The sequence below is a fragment of the Macrobrachium rosenbergii genome, chromosome 41, assembly GCF_040412425.1.
Source record: "Macrobrachium rosenbergii isolate ZJJX-2024 chromosome 41, ASM4041242v1, whole genome shotgun sequence".
In the NCBI taxonomy this organism is placed as follows: Eukaryota; Metazoa; Arthropoda; class Malacostraca; order Decapoda; family Palaemonidae; genus Macrobrachium; species Macrobrachium rosenbergii.
The window spans coordinates 92,097,988-92,122,987 of NC_089781.1; the positions used below are offsets into that span (position 1 = coordinate 92,097,988).

Below are 25,000 nucleotides of genomic sequence, written 5' to 3' on the forward strand. Positions count from 1 at the left end.
CTGCTTTCTCCTACTTCAAAATTAACTCGGGGGGGAGAGAGAGAGAGAGAGAGAGAGAGAGAGAGAGAGAGAGAAGGTATAGATTTATACATAGTTATGCCATCTTTCTTTCTTCCGCTTCAAAATTAACTCGGGAGAGAGAGAGAGAGAGAGAGAGAGAGAGAGAGAGAGAGAGTATAAACCAATATACATATAAATTATACCGCTTTCTCCTGCTCCAAAATAAACTAGAGAGAGAGAGAGAGAGAGAGAGAGAGAGAGAGAGAGAGAGAGAGAGAGAGAGAGAGAGAGATAAGCCTATACACAGTTATATTATCCAGCTTTCTTCCCACTTCAAAATTATTAACTGGGGAGACAGAGAGAGAGAGAGAGAGAGAGAGAGAGAGAGAGAGAGAGAGAGAGAGAGAGAGATAAACCTATACACAGTTACATTATGCAGCTTTCTTCCCACTTCAAAGTTATTAACTGGAGAAAGAGAGAGAGAGAGAGAGAGAGAGAGAGAGAGAGAGAGAGGTAGGCGTCCCCCACCCGCCCCCCCTCCGCCTCTCCAAGACAATTCGAGCGACGTCAAACTGTTGAATATTTATGAACCATTCTCAGACCTTCCCAAGAAGGCTGCCTGCCTGCAGGCCTGTTGTTACTACAGCTGTTACTACAGCTGTTACTACAGCGTAACGTCGAGCCGGACACGTAGATGGAAAGCCGCCATAATGCTCCCCGGGCCATGTTTTGGGTCTGCCGGAAGTACCCGCCCAAATCCTTTTCGAAGCCTCGACATTTGCGGGAATGAGTTTGAGATGCTTTGGTGCTTAGCGGGAATAACTATGACGTGATATTCAGCAACTGTTATTATTATTATTATTATTATTATTATTATTATTATTATTATTATTATTATTATTATTATTATTATTATTATTCTCGAAAGTTCTCGTTTCTTCACTATTTTAGGTACTCATGTGATTTTGAGATTTTCCAATATTATTATTATTATTATTATTATTATTATTATTATTATTATTATTATTATTATTATTATTATTTTCGAAAGATCTCGTTTCTTCACTATTTTAGGTACCCATGTGATTTCGAGATTATTATTATTATTATTATTATTATTATTATTATTATTATTATTATTATTATTATTATTATTATTATTATTATTATTATTCTCGAAAGCTCTCGTTTCTTCACTATTTTAGGTACTCATGTGATTTTGATTTTCCAACATTATTTTTATTATTATTATTATTATTATTATTATTATTATTATTATTATTATTATTATTATTATTCTCTCGAAAGCTCTCGTTTCTTCACTATTTTAGGTGCTCATGTGATTTTGAGATTTTCGAAAGATCTCGTTTCTTACTATTTTAGGTACTCATATGATTTCGAGTTATTATTATTATTATTATTATTATTATTAGTATTATTATTATTATTATTCGAAAGCTCTCGTTTTCTTCACTATTTTAGGTACTTGATTTTGAGACTTATTATTATTATTATTATTATTATTATTATTATTATTATTATTATTATTATGACACTAAGGTCAAGGGTCATCCCAGTGCCTTCATGTAGCCCAGGAGTGAACCAGAAAGCAGAATAACGGAAGGAAGCGAGAAACTCGCTTCCTAAAATAGGGAAAGTTATAGAATTCTTGTGATACAGAAACAAGAAAAGTTACAAAACATATGCTCTCCAGTTCATGTCGATCCGAACGTTAAATTTAACACTCGCAATAAAGTCGAGACCCCGTCGAACATTATTTTTAATAAATAAAGAAATATTAGGATTTTTTTTTATTTTACGCTTGAAGAAAAACGAGACGGACAAAAAACCAGTCAAAAATCTGTAGTATATATGTACATATATATGTGTGTGTATTTATATACATATATATACTGTATATATAATATGTATGTGTGTGTATGTATACATATATATACATACATCCATACATATACATATATATATATATATATATATATATACATATACATATACATATATATATATATATATATATATATATATATATATATATATATATATATATATATATATATATATATATATATATATATTGTGTAAATTCCTCTGTAGAAGAGTATTTCAGTCTGCTCCATTCTCAATAAACCTGGAATTGCACACTTCGGCGATTGTTCTGTACCGCTGCTGGACAGCTGCGGAATTCTGCTCCGAATTTCGTGTTCCATCGTTTCTTGTTATCTCTCTTCCTTGAGGAGGTTAGCTTACATAAGCTACTTCTGCTCTGGTTCTTCGTCTTCAACTGTATCTTTGTTGCACTTAAATATGAAGTTGGCAAAAGATTAGCCCCGTAGGGAGTTAGTGCTTTCATTACACATCATGCGGTGCACTGTAGGCATTACTTAAGGTTCTTTGCAGCGTGCCTTCGGCCCCTAGCTGCAGCCCCTTTCGTTTCTTTTACTGTACCTCCTTTCATATTCTCTTTTTTCTATCTTACTTTCCTCAACCCTCTCCTAACAATTGATTCATAGTGCAACTGCTTTGAGGTTTTCCTCCTGTTACACCTTTCAACCTTTTTACTGTCAATTTCCGTTTCAGAGCTGAATGACCTCATAGGTCCCAGTGCTTGGCCTTTGGCCAAATTTTATATTCGATTCACAATTCACAAAATATTGGGAGAGATAATAGTTAAGTAAAATTTTTTTAAATTTTCATTATTATTTATAAATAATATGGGATGATAGTGCCCTCAGTGCACCTCACGTGGTGCACTGTAGGCGTTACTTAAGGGTCTTTGCAGCGTCCCTTCTGCTCTTAGATGCAACCTCTCTCATTTATTATTCTCTACCTCCGTTCATACTCCTTCTTCCATACTCTTTCTTCCATCTTACTTTCCACCCTCTCTAACAATTGTTGTTTAGTGCAACTGCGAGGTTTTCTTCCTGTTACACCTCTCAAACCTCTTACTCTCAGTTTCCCTTTTAACGCTGAATGACCTCGTAGGTCCCAGCGCTGGGCCTTTTTCCTAATTTCTATATTCTATACTACTATTTTTCACCGGAGAACAGAGACGGGCCCAAAACAAACCTAAATCTAACGCCACAGCTTCATAGGAGAACAGAAGCCGCTCGGTTGTCAGTTTAACGAAAGACCTTCCACTTGAAACAAGAAGATCCACTGTTTGGGTGGGGGTGGGGGATGTTGGTTGGGGACCGAGGGGGATGTTGGTAGGGGGTGGGGGGTGTTGGCAGAGGACCAGGGGGTCGTTAGAGGAGGGGGTTAGTAGAGGTCCATGGGAGTCCAGAAGGGGTTTGGTAGTATAGACCAGGGATATTGGTAGGGGTCGAGGGGATTGGTAGGGGAATAGGGGGCGTTGGTAGGGAACCAGGAAGGTGACGGAGGGGGATGGTAGCGGTAAATGGGGGCGGGTGTCAAGTTGTACAGAGAGTGCTTAGGGGGAGGGTGAAATGGCTCTCTTGGGGAAATACCTTCATTTGAATAATTGTTAAAGGGAATATGGCGGTTGCTGGTGGAAGGTCCTAACATCCCCGCAAATCACGACTTCCAAGGACCTTACGTGCGTGTGTGTGTGTGCGTGTGAGTGTGCGTGCGTGCGCGCGTGTGAATAGGGTGTGGTTGGGTGCCCGGGGGGGGGATCTGAGGATAATTTCGAGTGTCGAATGAAACGGATTCGGTTTTTTGTCATCATTCCTGTCCAGAATTAAATTAACATATTGATCATGTCAATATGTTAAATTCGTTTTTTTGTTGCCTAAGTACACAAATACATGCCTAAGTACACACACACACACACACACACACATATATATATATATATATATTTCTCATAAGTGGTTCATCCATGATTTATCAGTTAAAGTATGAAACTGGTAGTAATCATTTTGTAGCTTATCCTCTGGAGCCGGCTTCTGTTAGGGGAAACGGTGCATTGTTAAATTTTATATGTGTATATGTATTACTGTATATGCATATATACATACACACACACTTAAATATATACACACATATATATATATGTATATATATATATATATATATATATATATATATATATATATATATATATATATATATATATATATACATACACACACACACATATACATATAAGAGGTACCTGGTCTTCCTGTTTCTTTTCTCTAAATGCAGGAAAACAAGAAGAGAAGAATCTATTCATGATATGAAAGCCACAAGGAATTGGAAGACAGAGAACATTAACAGCCTCTTTTTTTTACAACGATTTTATGATCATGTTGTATTTTATGGAACTGTGTTCCATAAAATATAATTGCAGATTTTTTTTACATTTTTAAAACATTATATGGCGAGATTTTAGCATGGTGGGCATGGCGCCTAATTCAAAGTAGGTCACTGCCTATTTCCCAGGCGATCCCCCCCCCAAGAAAAAATGCATGTTGATTGATTTTTCTTGACTTCCAATTCCTCCTTAAAAAAAAACTTATTAAGAAACCTATTTAATTGACTAGAGATATTCACGATTTCCAATCTGTATGAGGAGATTACTTTGCTTTTCTTTATTATTTCAATCCAGGGATTAATTTTCTTTCCAAAAAGTTTGTAGGATAAGATCTTTTTTCCATTTTCCCTTTTTTTCAAAGAGGATTTGGAAAACTTTTTCTATTAGGATGAAGACACCTGTCAGATGAAAGAAATAAGAATATGTTTTTATTTTTCTCTAGGCTGTTATATTAAACATCAGAAGTACATGAGATTTTATTTATATATATATATATATATATATATATATATATATATATATATATATATATATATATATATATATATATATATATATATATATACTTTTCTCTGTTTTACTTGTTTGGTTTTTGTGGTTTGTTTCTTTCCATCAAGCACAAGAAAATAAAGATAAAAGGCTGCCACCCCATCGGCCTCGGCACTTTAAATAAATTACATACCAGACGTTCTTTCACGCAACACGAGGGCGATTGACTAAATATCCAACTTTCCCTCTTTCACTTTCTCTCACTTTTTCCTCTTTCCCTCATTTTTTCCTCATCCTTACATTTTCCTCTTTCCCTCACTTTTTTCTCTTTCCCTCATTTTTTCCTCTTCCTCACTTTTCCTCTTCCTCACTTTTTCTCTTTCCCTCATTTTTTCTTCTTCCTCGCTTTTCCCTCTTTCCCTCACTTTTTCCTCTCTCCCTCACTTTTCCTCTTTCCTCACTTTTTCCTCTTCCCCTCACTTTTCATCTTTCCCCTCATTTTTCCTCTTCCTCACTTTTTTCTCTCTCCCTCACTTTTTCTCTTTCCCCCACTTTTTCCTCTTTCCCTCAGTTTTTCCTCTTCCTCACTTTTTCCTCTCTCCCTCAGTTTTTCCTCTCTCTCTCACTTTTCCTCTTTCCCTCACTTTTTCTCTTTCCCTAACTTTTTCCTCCCTCTCTCACTTTTCCTCTTTCCCTCACTTTTTCCTCTTTCCCTAACTTTTTCCTCCCTCTCTCACTTTTCCTCTTTCCCTCACTTTTTCCTCTTTCCCTCACTTTTTCCTCTCTCCCTCACTTTTCCTCTTTCCCTCACTTTTTTCTCCTCTCTTTTTCTCTCTCTCTCTCTCTCTCTCTCTCTCTCTCTCTCTCTCTCTCTCTCTCAATTTTCCTCTTTCCCTCACTTTTTCCTCACCCTCACTTTTTCCTCTTTCCCTCACTCTTTCATCTCTCTCACTTTTCCTCTTTCCCTCACTTTTTCTCTTTCACGTTTTCCTCTCTCCCTCACTTTTTCCTCTCTCCCCCACTTTTCCTCTTTACTTAACTTTTTCCTCTTTCCCTCATTTTTCCTCCCCTCTCTCACTTTTCCTCTTTCCCTCACTTTTTCCTCTCTCTCTCTTTAAATTTTCCTCATTCCCTCACTTGTCTCTCTCTCTCTCTCTCTCTCTCTCTCTCTCTCTCTCACTTTTTCCTCTTTCCCTCACTTTTTCCTCTTTCCTCACTTTTTCCTCTTTCCCTTACTTTTTCCTCTTCCTCACTGTTTCCTCTTTCCATCACTTTTTCCTCTTTCCCTAACCTTTTCCTCCTTCCATATTCAACTTTCTCTCTTAAATCTTTTCCTCTTGGTGTGAGAAAAAGCGAATTGAGCCGCGCGCACTTCCCTCTTTCTCCTAAAAGTGAACTTGGCGATGCAATTATCGCATACTTAAGTCCTTTTCTGCGGGGTGGGGGACTGACTGGAATGCCTTCAGCCACTGGAATACTAAAACCTCTCCGCCTTTTAATTCAGCGTCGTGTTAAATAAGAGGTTCCTGGAATACTGTCACGTGACTTATTCGTCCTTCGCACGCGAATGGGTCATTTAAATTTTAAATTCAGGGTTTTCGGACAAGTACTTTCTTGATGTATTTCACTCTTCTGTCTTGATCTTCATCACCAGAGTGACCAAATGACGCTAATCTTCATTTTGGGGTTAAAAGAAATTAAAATGTTGGAATGTTGGACATTTTTTTATATGTGGGTGTTTTTTCTATTTTGTAGTTTCATTAATTTTGAACACGTGAAATCATTCTTTTGACTTAGTCTTCATCTTCAGAGTGGGCTAATGATACTAATCTTCATTTTAGGGTTAAAAGAACTGGAAATTAAAATGTTGAAATGTTGGACATTTTTTTATATGTGGGTGATTTTTTTATTTTGTAGTTTCATTAATTTTGAACACGTGAAATCATTCTTTTGACTTAGTCTTCATCTTCTGAGTGAGCAAATGACGCTAATCTTCATTTTAGGGTTAAAAGAAATTAAAATGTTGGAATGTTGGACATTTTTTATATGTGGATGTTTTTTTATTTTGTAGTTTCATTAATTTTGAACACGTGAAATCATTCTTTTGACTTAGTCTTCATCTTCAGAGTGGGCTAATGACACTAATCTTCATTTTAGGGTTAAAAGAACTGGAAATTAAAATGCTGGAATGGTGGACATTTTTTTTATATGTGGGTGTTTTTTTCTATTTTGTAGTTTCATTAATTTTGAACACGTGAAATCATTCTTTTGACTTAGTCTTCATCTTCAGAGTGGGCTAATGACACTAATCTTCATTTTTGAATCGTAGAGAAAAGGAAATTGAAATTTTTGAAAATTGGACATTTTTTCTATATGTGGACTTTTTTCTTGTTTTGTGTTTAATTAGTCTTGAACACTTACGAAATATTCAGTTTATTGAGAAATAACAAACAAACGAGTAATTTATTTCTAAGTTTTGTCAAATTACTTCCCTTAGTTATTTGGTCACGAACTGTCATTTTACCTACTGTACAGTTGAAAATGTTAATTTGAGTGTTGGACACGCAAAAGCACTTTCCTTAATTCCAGGGTTTTGTGGTAAAGAACTTTCTTTAATTGCCAGTAAGTTCAGGGAGCGTTTTCACTTCCAGCAAAATAACTTATAAGAATCAGTGTTGCTTCAAAATAGCTCATAAGAATCAGTGCTGCTTCAAAATAGCTTATACGAATCAATGTTGCTTCAAAATAGCTTATAAGAATCAGTGTTGCTTCAAAATAGCTTATAAAAATCAGTGTTACTTCAAAGTAGCTCATAAGAATCAGTGTTGCTTCAAAATAGCTTAATAGAATCAGTGTTGCTTCAAAATAGTTATAAGAATCAGTGTTGCTTCAAAATAGCTTATGAGAATCAGTGTGGCTTCAAAATAGCTCATAAGAATCAGTTTTGCTTCAAAATAGCTTATAAGAATCAATGTTGCTTCAAAATAGCTTATAAGAATCAGTGTTGCTTGAAAGTAGCTTATAAGAATCATTGTTGCTTGAAAGTAGCTTATAAGAATCAGTGTTGCTTCAGAATAGCTTATAAGAATCAGTGTTGCTTCAAAATAGCTTATAAGAATCAGTGTTGCTTCAAAATAGCTTATAAGAATCAGTGTTGCTTCAAACAAGTAACCTTATTTCAAGGATGCGTAATTCCAATTCCAGGGTTATATGTACAAATTGCGTGTAATAGTGTGATATGCAAGAGAATTGTTCTTAAATATGAGTAGTATTCATAAAATATAAATATTACCTTACAGTTAAAGTTAGTGAACTTCGCGCGAAAATGTTCAGAGCAAGAATTAATGATAAAATCCTTGATAGAAAATAAACTTTTGTTGATTAGTTAACAGCTAAAGTGAAAACACTTCCTCCCACACATTTTTCGATATAATACAATACATTAATATACACTGATAAGTATACGCCGGCTTAAACTGTTCTTTAGGAATAGAGCTATCTGATTTTTATGAAGCTGAGAATAGCATATGCAAGAGTATTCAGGTCAACTACTAAACGAGTTACTATATCCCTGTTTCTAATATTTTTCCAAAAGACTAATAATCAAATGTGGAAAGATTTTCTCTCTCTCTCTCTCTCTCTCTCTCTCTCTCTCTCTCTCTCTCTCTCTCTCTCTCTCTCTCTCTCTGAGGACCAGCATTGATTAAGATTTTTCGTCATCTGACAACTGCTCCAAATTTTTTTTCGTGTGACAGTGTTCCATCTTTCAAGGTGATGGTTTGCTTAACTTGAATTTTTTAAGCTTTATCCGTTTCTCTTCTTTTTCTTCTTCATTTCGAGCCTTGGCAGGTTAAAACTGATACATTTTTTTATGCTTTATTCGTTTCTCTTCTTTTTCCTCTTCATTTCGAGCTGGGGCAGGTTAAAAACGATAGATTTCTTGAGTTGACACCTCTGTATTTTAAAAAAGTACCTGACGTACTTTCACGTAGTACAAGACAAATTACTTCACTACAGTCTCTTTAGAAAGTAAATCTTCATTTTTAGTGTTCTGTAAAAGAAAACTATTGAGATGGCTGTGTCTGTCTGACCGCATTTTTTCTGTCCGCCCTCAGATCTTAAAAACTATTGAGGCTAGAGGGCTGCACATTGGTATGTTGATCATCCACCCTCCAATCATCAAACATACCAAATTGCAGCCCTCTAGCCTCAGTAGTTTTTACTATATTTAAGGTTAGAGTTAGTCATAATCGTGCTTCTGGCAACGCAGCAACAGAGGCCACCACGGTCGGCTGAGGGTTTCATGGGCCGCGGCTTATACAGCATTATACTGAGACCACCGAAAGATAGATGTATTTTCGGTGGCCTTGATTATACGCTGTAGCGGCTGTACAGAAAACTCGATTGCGGCGAAGAAACTTCGGCGCATATTTTACCTGTTTACTTTTCCTTCTTGTTAAAAATTTCTGTTGATCCTTTTTGGGGGGAAGATTTTTAGATAGTAAATCTTCATTTCTTAATTTTACTTTTTAAAAATTTCTTCTAATCGTCTTTGTGGGAAGATTCTTTCCAGATGTTAAATCTCTCTTTTCCACTTTTTTCCATTTTTCAGAATTCTCGTAATCGCCTCAGGAGAAAGATTCTCTCCGGATATTAAATCTTCCTTGTCACTTATTCTTCCGTTTTCAGATTGATTTTATGACCAACATGCGGTGACAATAGCCGCGTCGTTATTTCCACCGTCCCGTGAGAATAATGTTGGCGTTATGTTCACCGTGATATTTCCTATCAAGTTTAGAGAAAAAAAAACGAAGTTTGTCATCAGATTTCCTTCTCTCTTTACAAAATCATTAAATTGAATTGAATTGAATATAGAATTTAGGCCGAGTGCCAAGGACTGGGACCTATGAGGCCATTCAGCGCTGAAACGGAGATTAGGAGTAAAAGGCTTGAAAGGTGTAACAGGAGGAAAACCTCGCAGTTGCACTATGAATTAACTGTCAGGAGAGGCTGGGAAGTAAGATGGAAGAAAGAGAATATGAAAGGAGGCACAGTAAAAGGAACGAAAGGGGTTGCAGCTAGGGGCCGAAGGCACGCTGCAAAGAACCTTAAGTAATGCCTACAGTGCACCGCATGAGGTGCACTGACGGCGCTACACCCCTACGGGGAAAGGAATTATTATGATCGCTCTGTTTTCGTGCGCAGATAATGACTACTTTATACTTTCTTTCGATATCTTCTGAAAGTTCTTTCTTTAGTAAGTCAACCTCAGGAAGACATTCACCGATTGCAACCTTCAGTTTAAGGTTCCTTACCTCTTTCAAAGTGACCTTTCTTTCTTAATGCTTTCCTTGCCCAAGCATCTTTCAACTGCTTTTGCCTGAATGCAGTCAATTCATTTCACTCCCTCCATCTCTGAACTCGTCAGTCGGCGATTTTGGCCAAAAAAATCTCGGAGGAGTGCCGTCAGTGCACCTCAAGGGCGGCACTGTAGGCATTATTTAACGTACTTTGCAGCGTCCCTTCGGCCGCTAGCTGCAACCCCTTTCATTCCTTTTACTGTACCTCCATTGACAGTATCTTTCTTCCATCTTGCTATCCACTTTCCCCTAAAAATTATTTCATAGTGCAACTGCTCAGAGGTTTTCCTCCTGTTGCACCTTTCAGACCTACCCCTACTCTCATTTTTCCTTTCCAGCGCTGGATGACCTCATCGGTCCCAGTGCTTGGCCTTTGGCCTAAACTCTATATTCCATTCCATTCCATTCCATTCGGCCAAAAAAAAAAAAATAAAAATAATAGTAAGACTCGAAAATAACTATGAACTTCATAGTTATGATGGAGGTACTCTTTAAAGAGTCAACTAGCTGTTTCTTCCGCTGAAGGTACTCTTTAAAGAAGGTACTCTTTAAAGAGTAAACATAGTTATGCTGAAGGTACTCTTTAAAGAGTATAAACTAGTTTTTTCTTCTTCTTCCGAGCGATTAACGAAAGTGAGGCAGTACCATTGTCTCCGCCTTAGGTCTAATCCATTTTGGTTGGCACTTCCGTAACGAACTTGGGCTCGATAGACAATGGATATTGGCGTCGTTCATCTTTAAGTGGACGGGAGGTTTTGACTCTGCAAAACGCTTCTACAAAAGGATTTTGCTCTATAAAATGCTCCTGCAAAAGGATTTTTCTCTAAAATGTTTCTGCACAAGGATTTTAGTCTGCAAAACGCTTCTGCAAAAGAATTTTCCTCTGTAAAACGCTTCTCCAAAAGGATTTTACTCTGTAAAAAGTTTCTGCAAAAGGATTTTATTCTATAAAACGCTTCTGCAAAAGGATTTTACTCTATAAAACTCTTCTGCAAAAGGATCTTACTCTAGAAAACGCTTCTGCATAGGATTTTACTCTATAAAAAGCTTCTGCAAAAGGATTTTATTCTATAAAACGCTTCTGCAAAAGGATTTTACTCTATAAAACTCTTCTGCAAAAGGATTTTGCTCTATAATACGCTTCTGCAAAAGGATTTGACTCCGCAAAACGCTTCTGCAAATGGATTTGACTATAAAACGCTTCTGCAAAAGGATTTTACTCCATAAACGCTTCTGCAAAAGGATTTGACTCGCAAAGGCAAATGGATTTGACTTTTTACTCCATAAACGCTTCTGCAAAAGGATTTTGCTCTATAAAACGCTTCTGCTAAAGGATTTTGCTCTATAAAACGCTTCTGCAAAAGGATTTTGCTCTATAAAACTCTTCTGCAAAATGGTTTTACTATACAAAACGCTTCTGCAAAAGGGTTTTATTCTACAAAACGCTTCTGCAAACGGATTATACTCTATAAAACGCTTCTGCACAAGGATTTTACTCTTCAAGACGCTCCTGCAAAAGGATTTTACTGTATAAAACGCTTCTGCAAAAGGAGTTTGCTCTATAAAACGCTTCTGCAAAAGGATATTACTCTGCAAAACGCTTCAGCAAAAGGATTTCACTCTATAACAACCCACCTGTATCGTCTTGAAATTCATTAAATAACTCATTTCAACTCTTCAGGTAAATTAGATGTGTCGATTGTTTCATTAAATATTAAGCGTCAGTTCGCTAAATTTGAGTTTTTTTTTTTTTACCTCTATGTCGACAGTATTTAGCACATATGTGAATTTTTTTTATCACATCACCGTGATTTATATACAACCATTAAGTTAAAAATGTCGTTTAATGTCGAATTCACGCTTCTTCGGGAATATCCCCGACGGGGAATTATCACCGAAGGGGGATTATAGGTGACAAATGGATCAGTACCGCTGGGTCTCGAACACTCGACGACATTACCTTCCAACGACTCCAGTCGACGGTCTAACCACTTAACCATCAAGAGAGGTATGCTAAATACTATGTGTCAACTCTGAAGGTATGAACTCAAATGAACTCTTAACAATGAAAATCATCATAGTTGAGGTCATTCATAATCTGCACGGGATGATTGAAGAAATAGTGCTTTTGAGATTTAGCAGTTGTCATACGGTGATGATAATCCCCGCGGTTATTATCATCGCATTACATTTTCCTAATAGTTCTTGTTGTAGGCTATTAGATCGTCCTTTTCACATTTTTTCCCAATCTTATTTTCAAATTCTTTTATTCGTCTTAGAAAATGATTCTCTCGAGATATGAAATATTTTCTCGTTTTAGTTTTCTGTGAAAGAAAACTATTATAGCGATGGCTATTTTCTGTCCGTCGGCACTTTTTCTGTCCGCCCTCAGATCTTAAAAACTACTGAGGCTAGAGGGCTGCAAATTGGTACGTTGATTATCCGCCCTCCAATCATCAAACATACCAAATTGCAGCCCTCTAGCCTAAGTGGTTTTTATTTGATTTAAGGTTAAAGTTAGCCATGATCGTGCGTCTGGCACCGCTTTAGGTGCCAACAACACAGGCCATCACCGGGTCTTTGGTGAAAGTTTCATAGGTCGGAGCTGAGAGTTTGAAGGGCCGTGGCTGAGAGTTTCATACAGCATTACACGCTGTACAGAAAGCTCGATTGCGCCGAAGAAACTTCGTCGCATTTTTTTACTTGTTTTGATTTTTCCTAATCGTCCAAGAAGAAAGGTTGTATAATCTCAACATATCGAATTTTACTTTTGACTGTCACTTTTTTCAAAACTTTCTTATTCGTCTCGGGAGAAATAAGGATCTGACGAGATATTAAATCTGAATTTACAATTTTTTCCGCTCATCAAAAGTTTCTCAAATTCATCTCTCGTCCTTAGAGAGAGAGAGAGAGAGAGAGAGAGAGAGAGAGAGAGAGAGAGAGAGAGAGAGAGAGAAATAGCTTGAATTTTAACCAAGACATTTTTTAAAAGTTGTTATTTTCAAATTCTTTAAGAAGCTTGAATTTTAACAAGTTCATTTTTAAAAGTACGTTAGTTTCAAAATCTCTCTGAGAGAGAAAGAGAGAGCTTGAATTTTAACCAGTTACATTTTTATACGTAATTTTCAAATTCTCTCTGAGAGAGAGAGATAGAGATGGCTTGAATTTTAACCAAGAGAGAGAGAGAGCCTAGTGCATTCTGCTATAACTGTAAATAGACTTTGCTGTACAAGCAAGCGTCGTATATATGAGCTGGGTTCCAAGATGCTTCAAGTCTCTGGATTGGTAAAAATCTCCATTCAATCATTGCACGCGTGAAAGAGGTTGCCGTAATTTTCCCATGAGAGTTGTAAATGGAACGCACCGGAAGGTCATTCAAAATCCACGCCAAGAATTATATATATGTATATATATATATATATATATATATATATATATATATATATATATATATATATATATATATATATATATATATATATAGATAGATAGATAGATAGATAGATAGATAGATAGATAGATATATATATATATATATATATATATATATATATATATATATATATATATATATATATATATATATACTGTATATATGAAATTTTTATCACACCGTGATTTATATACAATCATGAAGCTACAAATGTCGCTTAATGTCAAATTCACGCTACCTCGGGAATATCCCCATGAGGAATTATCACCAAAGGGGAATTTATAAGTGATAAATGGATTGGTACTGCTGGTTGATTATATATATATATATATATATATATTATATATATATATTATATATATATATGTATATATATATATATATATATATATATATATATATATATATATATATATATATATATATATATATATATATTAGCAAACTTTAAAATACCGACGTAATTCCGCGTCTTGTCAAATGGAAACATCCAAGTAGGCCTATTCTAGTTGGTGGTATCAAAAACTATTTCTCTTTTGCTCCGTAGTGGGGTAGTGTCGTTAGTGCACCTCATGCGGTGCACTGTAGGCATTACTTAAGATTCTTTGCAGCCTGCCTTCGGCCCCTAGCTGCTACAACCCCTTTCATTCCTTTTACTGTACCTCCTTTCATAATTCTCTTTCTTCCATCTTACTTTCCACACTCTCCTAACAATTTGATTCATAGTGCAACTGCGAGGTTTTTCTCCTGTTACACCTTTCAAACCTTTTACTGTCAATTTCCGTTTTAGCGCTGAATGACCTCATAGGCCCCAGTGCTTGGCCTTTGGCCTAAATCCCATATTCAGTTAAATTTTATTTCTCTTTTGAAATATTTTGTGCCGTGCTTAGAGTTAGCAATGTAATTCCATGTTTTGTTTAAGTACTTCAGTCAAATCAAAGTTGTGTATTTAAAACTTCGGGAAGTTCATAGTAACTTGAATGATATATTGATATTTAAGGTAACTATCCTTAATTGAAGGTAAACAAAATTCCCATCGTGGAAAGATAGGCGAAAATATTTAGACTCTCTCTCTCTCTCTCTCTCTCTCTCTCTCTCTCTCTCTCTCTCATAATCAAATCTCTCTTCTGACGAAAGATAATGCTCTCTCTCTCTCTCTCTCTCTCTCTCTCTCTCTCTCTCTCTCTCTCTCTCTCTCTCTCTCTCTCTCGTGCAAAAATATTTGCTGATTTCTCTCTCTCTCTCTCTCTCTCTCTCTCTCTCTCTCTCTCTCTCTCTCTCTCTCTCTCTCTATCTAGTCCACTTGAATATATTGTAATATAATATGGTACCCACACTACCAAAAGGATATTGCACAAATAGAAAGTGTACAAAGGTCCTTTACAGCTAGAATAGAAGAAGTTAAGGACCTTGACTACTGGGAAAGACTACAATTCTTAAATTTATAATATCTTGAAAGAAGAAGAGAACGCTACATGATTATCCAGGCATGGAAACAGATAGAAGGAATTACTGAAAACATCATGGAGCTAAAAATATCAGAAAGAGCAAGCAGAGGTAGATTAATAGTGGCCAAAACGATACCAGGAAAACTAAGGAAAGCACACAGGACATTAATCCACCGCGCACCAGCATCGATAATGCAGCGTCTATTCAATGCGCTACCAGCTCATCTGAGAAACATATCAGGAGTAGGCGTAGATGTGTTTAAGAATAAGCTCGACAAATATCTAAGATGCGTCCCAGACCATCCAAGACTGGAAGATGCAAAATATACCGGAAGATGCATTAGCAATTCTCTGGTAGACATCAGAGGTGCCTCACACTGAGGGACCTGGGGCAACCCGAACGAACTGTAAGGTCTGTAAGGTCTCTCTCTCTCTCTCTCTCTCTCTCTCTCTCTCTCTCTCTCTCTCTCTCTCTCTCTCTCTCTCTCTAGGCCATCTGCCAATCCGTCTATTTGTCCTCTTCCCTTTATAACTTTGTCATAGTTTTTTCCCCTTTTGACAAAAAAAAAGAAAAAAGAGAGAAGTTCAAAGACCCTTTACACATCGAATCCATTTCCTTCATCTTTAGAATAAATAAAGGTGATTCGTCTTTTTTTTATTTTTTTGAGGTTCCGAAGGGACATCAGTTGAAACTTCCTTGCCTCTCTCTTTACGAAGGGATAAATTGGATTTATATCCTATGCATACATGACTAGGATAACGTTTCCCTGCGAGCCCTATGTTTGGGGAGGGTAGGGGTTGGATGGGGAGAGAAGAGGGGGGGGGGTTTGGTCTGTAGGGTTTGCTTTCGTCTGATAGGAAATTTTTTTAGAGGTTGTACTTTTCATGGTCACAATCAATTTTTGGGTTGTGCTTTTCTTGCTCATAATCAAAATTTGGTTTTTACTTTTCATGATTATAATCGATTTTTGGGTTTTTTCATGGTCATAATCAGTTTTTGGGTTGTGTTTTAATTGTTTATAATCAATTTTTGGATTGTGCTTTTCATGGTCATAATCAATTTGTGGGTTGTGCTTTTTATGATCATAATAAGTTTTTGGGTTGTACTTTTCAAGGTCATAATAAATTTTTGGGTTGTACTTTTCATGGTCGTAATCAGTTTTTGGGTTGTATTCTCCATGGTCATAATGAATTTTTGGGTTATACTTTTCACGCTCATAAGAAATTTTTGGGTTGTACTTTTCATGCTCATAATCAGTTTTTGTACTGCATTTTTAGTGCTTATAATAATTTTTTGGTTGTGTTTTTCATGGACACAATCAATTTCGATTGTACTTTTCATACTTACAATATTTTTTTGAGTTGTGCTTTTCATGCTCATGAAATTTTAGGCTATGCTTGCATGCTCGTAGCAAATCTTCGGGTTGTATTATATATGCTCAGGAAACCTTGGAGATACGTGGTTTTGTGTTTTGCCACCTGTCGTCTGTCACCTGTCACCTGTCACCTTCAAGTATGTGCACCTTGAGTAACACTGTCAGTGTGTTTTATTCATATTAGAACAAATGTTTGTGGTTGTATCACATACTTTCAAAAATGACTGGGGATGTTTGCATTTTCATCAAAAAGAATTTTTGTGGTTATATTAAAATTATCTCTACAACTGGTCATTCTATCATTGTGTATTTTCTTGACCTTTAAGGAAATATTATGTGTTGTACTTTTCATGTTGTACTTTCATTTATTTTTTGTGTGTAACACCAATAGACTGCACTTATTGGTTTTTAACAAGGCTGTGGGCGGAGTCTTTGTCCACATGGGCCATCAGCATGCGATATTGCCACTTTCACATCTTAAATCGACCCAGGGATCTTTTAGCCAGTGGAATGTGGACATTTAATTAAAGCTGAGTTCTTATTGGCTGAGGTTATAGCCATTTAATAAAGAGCAGATTTCGTAAGGACCCTAGTATTGTGAAAGGTTCACTAACTATCTCTATTTTGCTTTTTTTTTTTTGTACTTATTGTCTTTTCCTCACAGAATATTTTTTGAGATACTTTTAAAATTTACAGACCTTTGCGACTCAAAAGATATTTTTTTTACTGTCGTCAGTAGTGAATTTTTGGGTTGAGTATTTTTGGCCAGTGAAAGAAAAGTTCTTTTTTTCGGCAATATCTTGTTAGAAGCATTTTTATTTAAAATATATAACTCTGAGTTCCTTACTTTCGTCTGAAATAGCTTTACGATTTATACCTGCTTAAAAATATCAGTAGGGATTATATATTCATATAATAATAGCACGATCTTTTACACCCGGGACGAACTCAATGCAACGCACATTCCTTCAACCACTTTAGTGGCTATGTTTCCCCCTAAGAAAACTTGTTGATAAGCAAATATGCAGCTAACATGTAGGTCGCGCTTTGATCTAGATAAACTATAGATTTTAGTTAAACCGTGTATATTGTGGATAAACTTTGTATATTGGCTTCTTGGGTTGTATTTTCATCTAAACACAAAGCATTTAATTGTACTTAGCACTATTAACAAAGGTGTTCTTCGTATAACTTCATTTTATGTAAAATATTGTTGCGTTTTTTTTTTTTTATCTAAGAACGATATTTTAGGATTAATCTTTATTCTTGTACGAAACTTATAGAGGCATTTAACATACGGTCGCAAATAAATTTGGTTTTAGAATTCACGGAATGATTTCAGGATACTTAGTAACGTTACACACACACATATATGTATACATAGGTATTATGTACGTATATAGGCTATCTATATTTATATATATTAACTTTATAACATACATAAATATTCTCTGCATTAATACAATTCTAACAGGACCTTATTCAAACTGGATGGTATCTAGCGGAGATATTTGTTCAAAAAAGTTACACGCTTCCTAGAAAGCTTGTAACTTTTGAACAAATATCTTCAGTTAGATAATATCCAGTTTTGAATACATATGTATATGATATATATATATATATATATATATATATATATATATATATATATATATATATATATACATACAATATATATCCAAACTATATATGGAGATATTATATATATATATATATACAATTACTATATAGGACCTCATCCAAACTGGATGGTATCTAGCGGAGATATTCAGTCTACGATATACATAAATACATATACATTTACATATATACAATTACTAACAGGACCTCATCCAAACTGGATGGTATCTAGCGGAGATATTCAGTCTGGGATGGGAAAGTTGGTCATTGTTTGTTCAGTTAGACGAAGCAAGCTTTATGCCAGCACGGGTCGTCACCCATGGTAAAATGTTAAAAAAACAAAAGGCCTGTCGAAGATCTGTTGACTGGGCCCAACCAACCTGAGACGGGCGGGCAAATACGAAGACTTTGAGTTCTGGAACTGAATAAAAGGCATCAAGGTTGATGACCCGAGTCTCTTGTTTCGCTAATGGCTTTTATTTCCTGCTGCTCGATGTCTGACCTCTTCTCCCCCCCCCCCGGCTCTTCGTCAGGTTGTTGGTGCTGTAGGAGTCTGATGTTGTTGTGTCGTTGTTGTTGTAGGATTTTGATGTGTCGTTGTTGTTGAAGGAGTTCGATGCTGTTGTTGTTGTGGGAGTTTGATGTTGTTGTGTCGTTGTTGTTGTCGTTGTTGTTGTTGTTGAAGGAGGAGTTTGGCGTTGTGGGAGTTTGATGTTGTTGTGTCGTTGTTGTTCTTGAAGGAGTTTGATGTTGTGGTGTTGTTGCTGTCGTGGGAGCTTGATGTTGGGTTGTTGTTGTTGTGGGAGTTTGATGTTTTGTTGGAGTTTGATGTTTTGTTGTTGTTGTTGTGGGAATTTGATGTTGTTGTTTAGTAGTTTGATGTTGTTGTGGGAGTTTGATGTTGTGTCGTTGTCGTTGTTGTTGTAGGAGTTTGATGTTGTTGTTGTTGTTGTTGAAGGAGTTTGATGTTGTTGTGTCGTTGTTGTTGTTGAAGGAATTTGATGTTGTGTCGTTGTTGTTGTTGTTGTTTGTTGTTGTAGGAATTTGATGTTGCTGTGTCGTTGTTGTTCTTGAAGGAGTTTGATGTTGTTGTGTCGTTGTTGTTCTTGTAGGAGTTTGATGCTGTGTCGTTGTTGTTGTTGTTGTGGGAGTTTGATGTTGTGTTGTTGATGTTGTAGGAATTTGATGTTGTTGTGTTGTTGTTCTTGAAGGAGGTTGATGCTGTTGTGTTGTTGTTGTTGTTTGGTATGTTTTGGAATGACTAAAGGTTTAAACGAGTTATAATAGTTTCTTTGTAAAAAAAACAACGTTCATTGTTCACTACTTGTTGTCTTTTAAGAGTGTACTCGCATTATTTCAAATTATTTAGAATTATGTAGAGAAAAGCGTTCTGGGGGTCTGGAATTTGAACGATTTTTTCTTTGTAAACACAAAGATTGGATTATAATCACAGCTGGTACGTAACTGCTTAATTCTAATTATCTCTTTTCACTTTCTTGCCTGTCTCTGGTCAATCGTAACTTGAATTTTCTGTTTATCAAAATTTATAGGACAATTCAACTTTCTTTTTCTTGGAGGAGGGTTTATGCACACACACACACACACACACACACACACACACACACACACACACACACACATATATATATATATATATATATATATATATATATATATATATATATATATATATAAATATATATGTATGTGACTATGTAAATATACATGTCTGTGGCTAGACTTTTCTGTCACTTTTGGTCTGTGGCTAGACTTTTCTGTCCTTTTGATACAGGTGGCTAGAAGCTTCTGTCCTCTTGATGCAGAAGGCTAGATGGTTCTTTACCTTTTAGTTAAAGTAGCTAGATGGTTTCTTTCCTTGTCATTTAATTATGAGACAAACAGGGACAGTAAAGTTTTTTTTATTTTTTATTCTTTTCTCTGCTTCTTTCAATCTACTGCCAGCTCTTGGACTTCTGTCTATGCGTCTGGTCTCGTTCTCGATAATTTTTTTAAGAATGTAAGACAGCATAAATCTGTCTGTGAGGTTCCACGAAAAACTTATTTTTTGGCCAAAACTATGATCTCACGATTCGAGTTTGGTTCTTGTTCTGAAGCAGTTTGTCCTTGACCAAGTTTCTGTATAGAAATTTTGTATGGAAGTACAAAATTGATTGTAGAATTACAAGATACAAAATTAAGTATAGCGGTAAAGGAAGCAAAATCAAGTATAGAAGTAAAAGATATAAAATTAAGTATAGAAGTAGAAGATACAAAATTAACTATAAAAGTAAATTTAATAGAAAAGCAAAGAAGAAGAGACGTGGTATGATAAATTTAGACAAAGCAGGGTCATAAATTAACTTTGCTTATTATCAGTTGAGTGTTGCAGGTACGTTTTTAGGCAGTTTAATCTGTTAGATTTATGATGATCAACACTTCCACATTTTTTGGTCCGATTTTACAAAAATATAAATTCTGCAAAATTTGCGGCATTCAGACGAATTGTACCTCGTACCTTGTACCTTGTACCTTGTACCATGTACTTTTACCTGTTGTTGTCCAGATATTCAACGCTGGCGCCCTGCCCGGGTACTAAATAACTTTGTGAATGAAAATAAATTAGGAAAATGTAGCTAAGCCTCCCAACACCGACAGTCATCTTGAAATTCTCAGAGGTGAATTTACTTATCAGATTTAATTGCAGCGTTAGGTTGCATTGAACCCGTTATTTTTTATGAGTGGTTAAAATGGCTTTGAATGAGCATTTGATATTGTCGACGTAAAGTTTCTCTCTCTCTCTCTCTCTCTCTCTCTCTCTCTCTCTCTCTCTCTCTCTCTCTCTCTATCTCTCTCTCTATATATATGTATGTATATATATATATATATATATATATATATATATATATATATATATATATACATATATATATATATATATATATATATATATATATATATATATATATATATATATATATATATATTTATTTATTTATTTATTTATTTAATTATCTGATCATGCTCTTTATATTGCCTCTAGGGGCCTGGGCATTTAGTTTAATGGCATTTAAATTGACATCGTACTTTATGGCTTGATCCTGTCCCAAGCAAAAAATGCGAAAATTCATCTACTTTTTATTGGAGTGTAAGAATTGGTTTTCGTTGCTTGATTGAAAGCACTGACTGGCTTGTTATTGTACTTCGAATGATTTGCTTGCAGGGACGTATTTTAATGAAGTCGTGGCGTATAGTCACATCACGTATGAATATAGGAAGGAAATAACGATAATTGTATGGTAATGTCGCCAGTTCAATAAATTATTAGGTAAGTAAATGACAGAGATGATATGTTCATTGTTATAGTTTTGAAATTTATTAAAAAAAAATTTTTTCTTGCATGAAAGTAATGAAAAAAGAAATTGAATCATTGATTTTTTTAAAAACATGTTCTCGCCAACGAAATTAGTCAAAAAATATTATCCTTTTTATTTCTCGTTATTCCAAAAAGAAAGAAAATAGTTTAAAAAATTGAATGAAAATATTAAAAATAGCTTCATTTTATTAAAATATTATCCTTTTAATTTTCATTATTTCGAAAAGAAGGAAAATCAGTTTAAAGAATTAAATGAAAATATTAAAAAAATCTTCTTATTTTTAAAAAATTCTTTATTTCATTAACAAGGAAATCAGTGAAGAAAAGAATTAAATGAAAGCATTAAAAAAATCTTAATTTTTTAAAAAGTTCCTCTTTTTTTTCATTATTCTATAAATAAGGAAATCAGTGAAGAAAAGAATTGAGTGAACGTATTAAAAAAAAAAACTTCATTTTATTAAAAACCTCCTCTTCTCTTCCATTACTCCGTAAATAAAGAAACCAATGACGAAATAAATTAAATAAAAAAAGAGAAAACTTAATTTTTCCACGTTATTCACGAACACACACAGACACACGAACTCTCTTCAGTAGCTGTGAGTGCCTGTGTGCCCAGCCATCAGGGCAAAAGCAAAAATCACGTTGCGAGGGAAAGTGAGCGATCGTGTGTGCCAACTGGCTTGTATGCTTTGTCGTGTAAGTCACCTGGGAGAGTCCTGTTATTTGTTTTGCTTCATTATTTTTCGCTGAAACTCGGTTGCACGAGCGCGAATTCCGCCACGTAGGGTTGCTGTCATCCATTCTACGCGGTGTATTTGATGTTGGCGTATTGCCGTAATAGAGTTATGAGATATTAAACGTAGGAGTTGCCAGTTACAGAGGTGGTTAATTGCATAGATGAAAGGTTCTAATTGTACAGGCACGAATTCCACCACGTAGAATTGCTTTTATCCGTTCTGTGCTGTGGACTTTGTTGAGGTATTTCCGTAATGGAGATATGAGATATTAAACGTAGGAGTTATAAATTATAGAAATGGTTAATTGTACAGATGAAAGATTTTAACTGACTGTACAAGCGCTAATTCCACGACATAGAATTACTGTTGTCCGTTCTGTGCTGTGGACTTTGTTGACGTATTTCCGTAATGGAGATGTGAGATATTAAACGTAGGAGTTGTCAATTATAGAAGTGGTTAATTATTTAGATAAAGATTTAAAAAGAAAAACTCGTTTGTACGAGCACGAACTCCACGACGTAGAATTGCTGTTATCCGTTCTTTGCTGCGGACTTTGGGTTGACGTATTTTCGTAATGGAGACATGAGATATGAAACGTAGGAGTTATCAGTTATAGAAGTGGTTAATTTTATAGATGAAGAATTGTTTAAATCGTTTGTACAAGCACGAATTCCACGGCGTAGAATTGCTGTTATCCGTTCTGTGCTGTTGATTTTGTGTTTACGTATTTCTGTAACAGAGTTATTAAACGTAGGAGTTATTAACCATAGGAATGACTATATATTAGATAAAGATTTTTTCTAAAATCGTTTGTACAAGCGCGAATTCCACGACGTATAATTGCTGTTATCCATTCAACGTGGTGTTTTGATGTCGGCGTATTTTCGCAATAGAGTAATTAAACGTAGGAGTTATTAATTATTAATTATAGGCGTGATTTGTATAGATAATTGTTTTTAAAAAACCGTTTGTACAAACACGATTCCACCCGTAGGGAGGTAGTGCCGCCAGTGCAGCTCATGCGGTGCACTGTAGCCATTGCTTAAGGTTCTGTGCAGCGTCTCTTCGGCCCCTAGCTGCAACCCCTTTCGTTCCTTTTACTGTACCTCCATTCATATTCTCTTTCTTCATCTTACTTTCCCTCCTCTCCTAATAATTGTTTCATAGTGCAACTGCGAGGTTTTCCTCCTGTTACACCTTTCAAACCTTTTTACTGTCAATTCCGTAATAGACTAATTTGATGGAGAAGGAATAGATAGATGCAGATGGTAGTAAGTGTGATTAATTGTTTTAGGCAAAGACATGAGCCATTGCTGAAGCTGTGTGATCCATTACAGGGATTCTGTAATGTATAGACAGTGTGTAGACAGGAATTACAGACACGCTGTCTGTCACATTCTGTAACAGTGTGTTTAGATGTTTAGATAAGGTGACAGTGGCATTAGCGAGATAGGTATGTGAATGCATAGTGAATAAGAAAAGAAAGATAAAATAGATATATGAATGGATAGAAAAAGAATAAAGATAACAATAGATAATAATGAATGGATAGAAAACAAGAAAAGAGAGATAACAAGAGATATATGGATGCATAGAAAACAAGAAAAGAAAGATAACATGCAGAAGTAATTACGTCGATAAACAAGTAAGATATGAACCGAAATTTCTTCGGCGCAGTCGAGTTTACTGTACAGCGTATAATCAAGGCCACCGAAAATAGATCGATCTTTCGGTGGTTTAGTATAATGCCGTATGATTCGCGGCCCATGAAACTTTAACCACGGCTCGGTGGTGGCCTGTCGTATAGCGCTGACAGACGCACGATTATGGCTAACTTTAACCTTAAATAAAATAAAAACTACTGAGGTTAGAGGGTTGCAATTTGGTATTTTTGATAATTGGAGGGTGGATGATCAACGTAGCAACTTGCAGCCCTCCAGCCTCAGTGGTTTTTAAGATGTGAGGGGAGACAGAAAAAGTGCTGACGAACAGAAAAAGCCGTCGCAATGGTTTCCTTTACAGAAAACTAAAAAATCGTAGTTAATACTTAGATTAGGTGATAATGACATTAGCGAAAACAGCAATGAATGCATAAAATAAGAAAATAACGCTAACAAAGATAATGAGTATATAAATCAGTAACAAAACAAAAATAAATAACAATGATAAGATGAATGGAAATAAGTGAAACTGGTTAATACCGGTTATGAATGAATAGAAGATAGCTAAAGAGATAACACTGGTAAGATAATAAATAAGTAAAATCAGTTAAAAATACACAGAAAGCAATAAATTAGATAACAAAGATTAATTGAAGGAAATCAGTAAAAATAAGGAAAATAGAAAACGGTTTAATTGATTGAAATAAACAGAAACCGGAAACCGGTCAGATTTTTATAAAAAATATAAAAAAATAAAGAGAAACGCGTTTGGGTTATATAATTTAACCGGTCAGTACCGGTCAGGAATTAAAACAAGTAAAAAATGAGCCGAAGTTTCTTAGGCGCAATCGACTTTTCTGTACAGCGTATAATCAAGGCCTCCGAAAATAGATCTATCTTTCGGTGTGGTCTGAGTATAATTCTGTATGAGCCGCGGCCCATGAAACTTTAACCACGGCCCGGTGGTGTCCTATCCTATATCGTTGCCAGAAGCAAGATTATTGTTAACTTTAACCTTAAATAAAATCAAAATTACTGAGGCTAGAGGGCTGCAATTTGGTATGTTTGGTGTTTGGAGGGTGGATGATCAACGTACCAATTTGCAGCCCTCTAGCCTAAGTAGTTTTTAAGGTCTGAGGGCGGACATGATAAAGTGCGGACGGACAGACAAAGCCGGCACAATAGTTATCTTTTCAGAAAACTGAAAACTTAAATAAAAAGAAA

The 25,000-nt window shown here is 35.5% G+C and overlaps 2 protein-coding genes across 2 annotated transcripts in view; one reads left to right on the forward strand and one right to left on the reverse strand.

Moving 5' to 3' along the window:
• LOC136827245 (GATA zinc finger domain-containing protein 10-like) overlaps nt 1–25,000 on the reverse strand; it is a 108,686-nt gene that overhangs the window by 44,432 nt on the left and 39,254 nt on the right. Inside the window, exon 3 of the mRNA XM_067085018.1 lies at nt 18,508–19,266. Coding sequence (XP_066941119.1) covers nt 18,508–19,266 — 759 coding nt within the window. The remainder of the gene's footprint in view (nt 1–18,507; nt 19,267–25,000) is intronic.
• LOC136827007 (uncharacterized) overlaps nt 1–25,000 on the forward strand; it is a 341,112-nt gene that overhangs the window by 21,031 nt on the left and 295,081 nt on the right.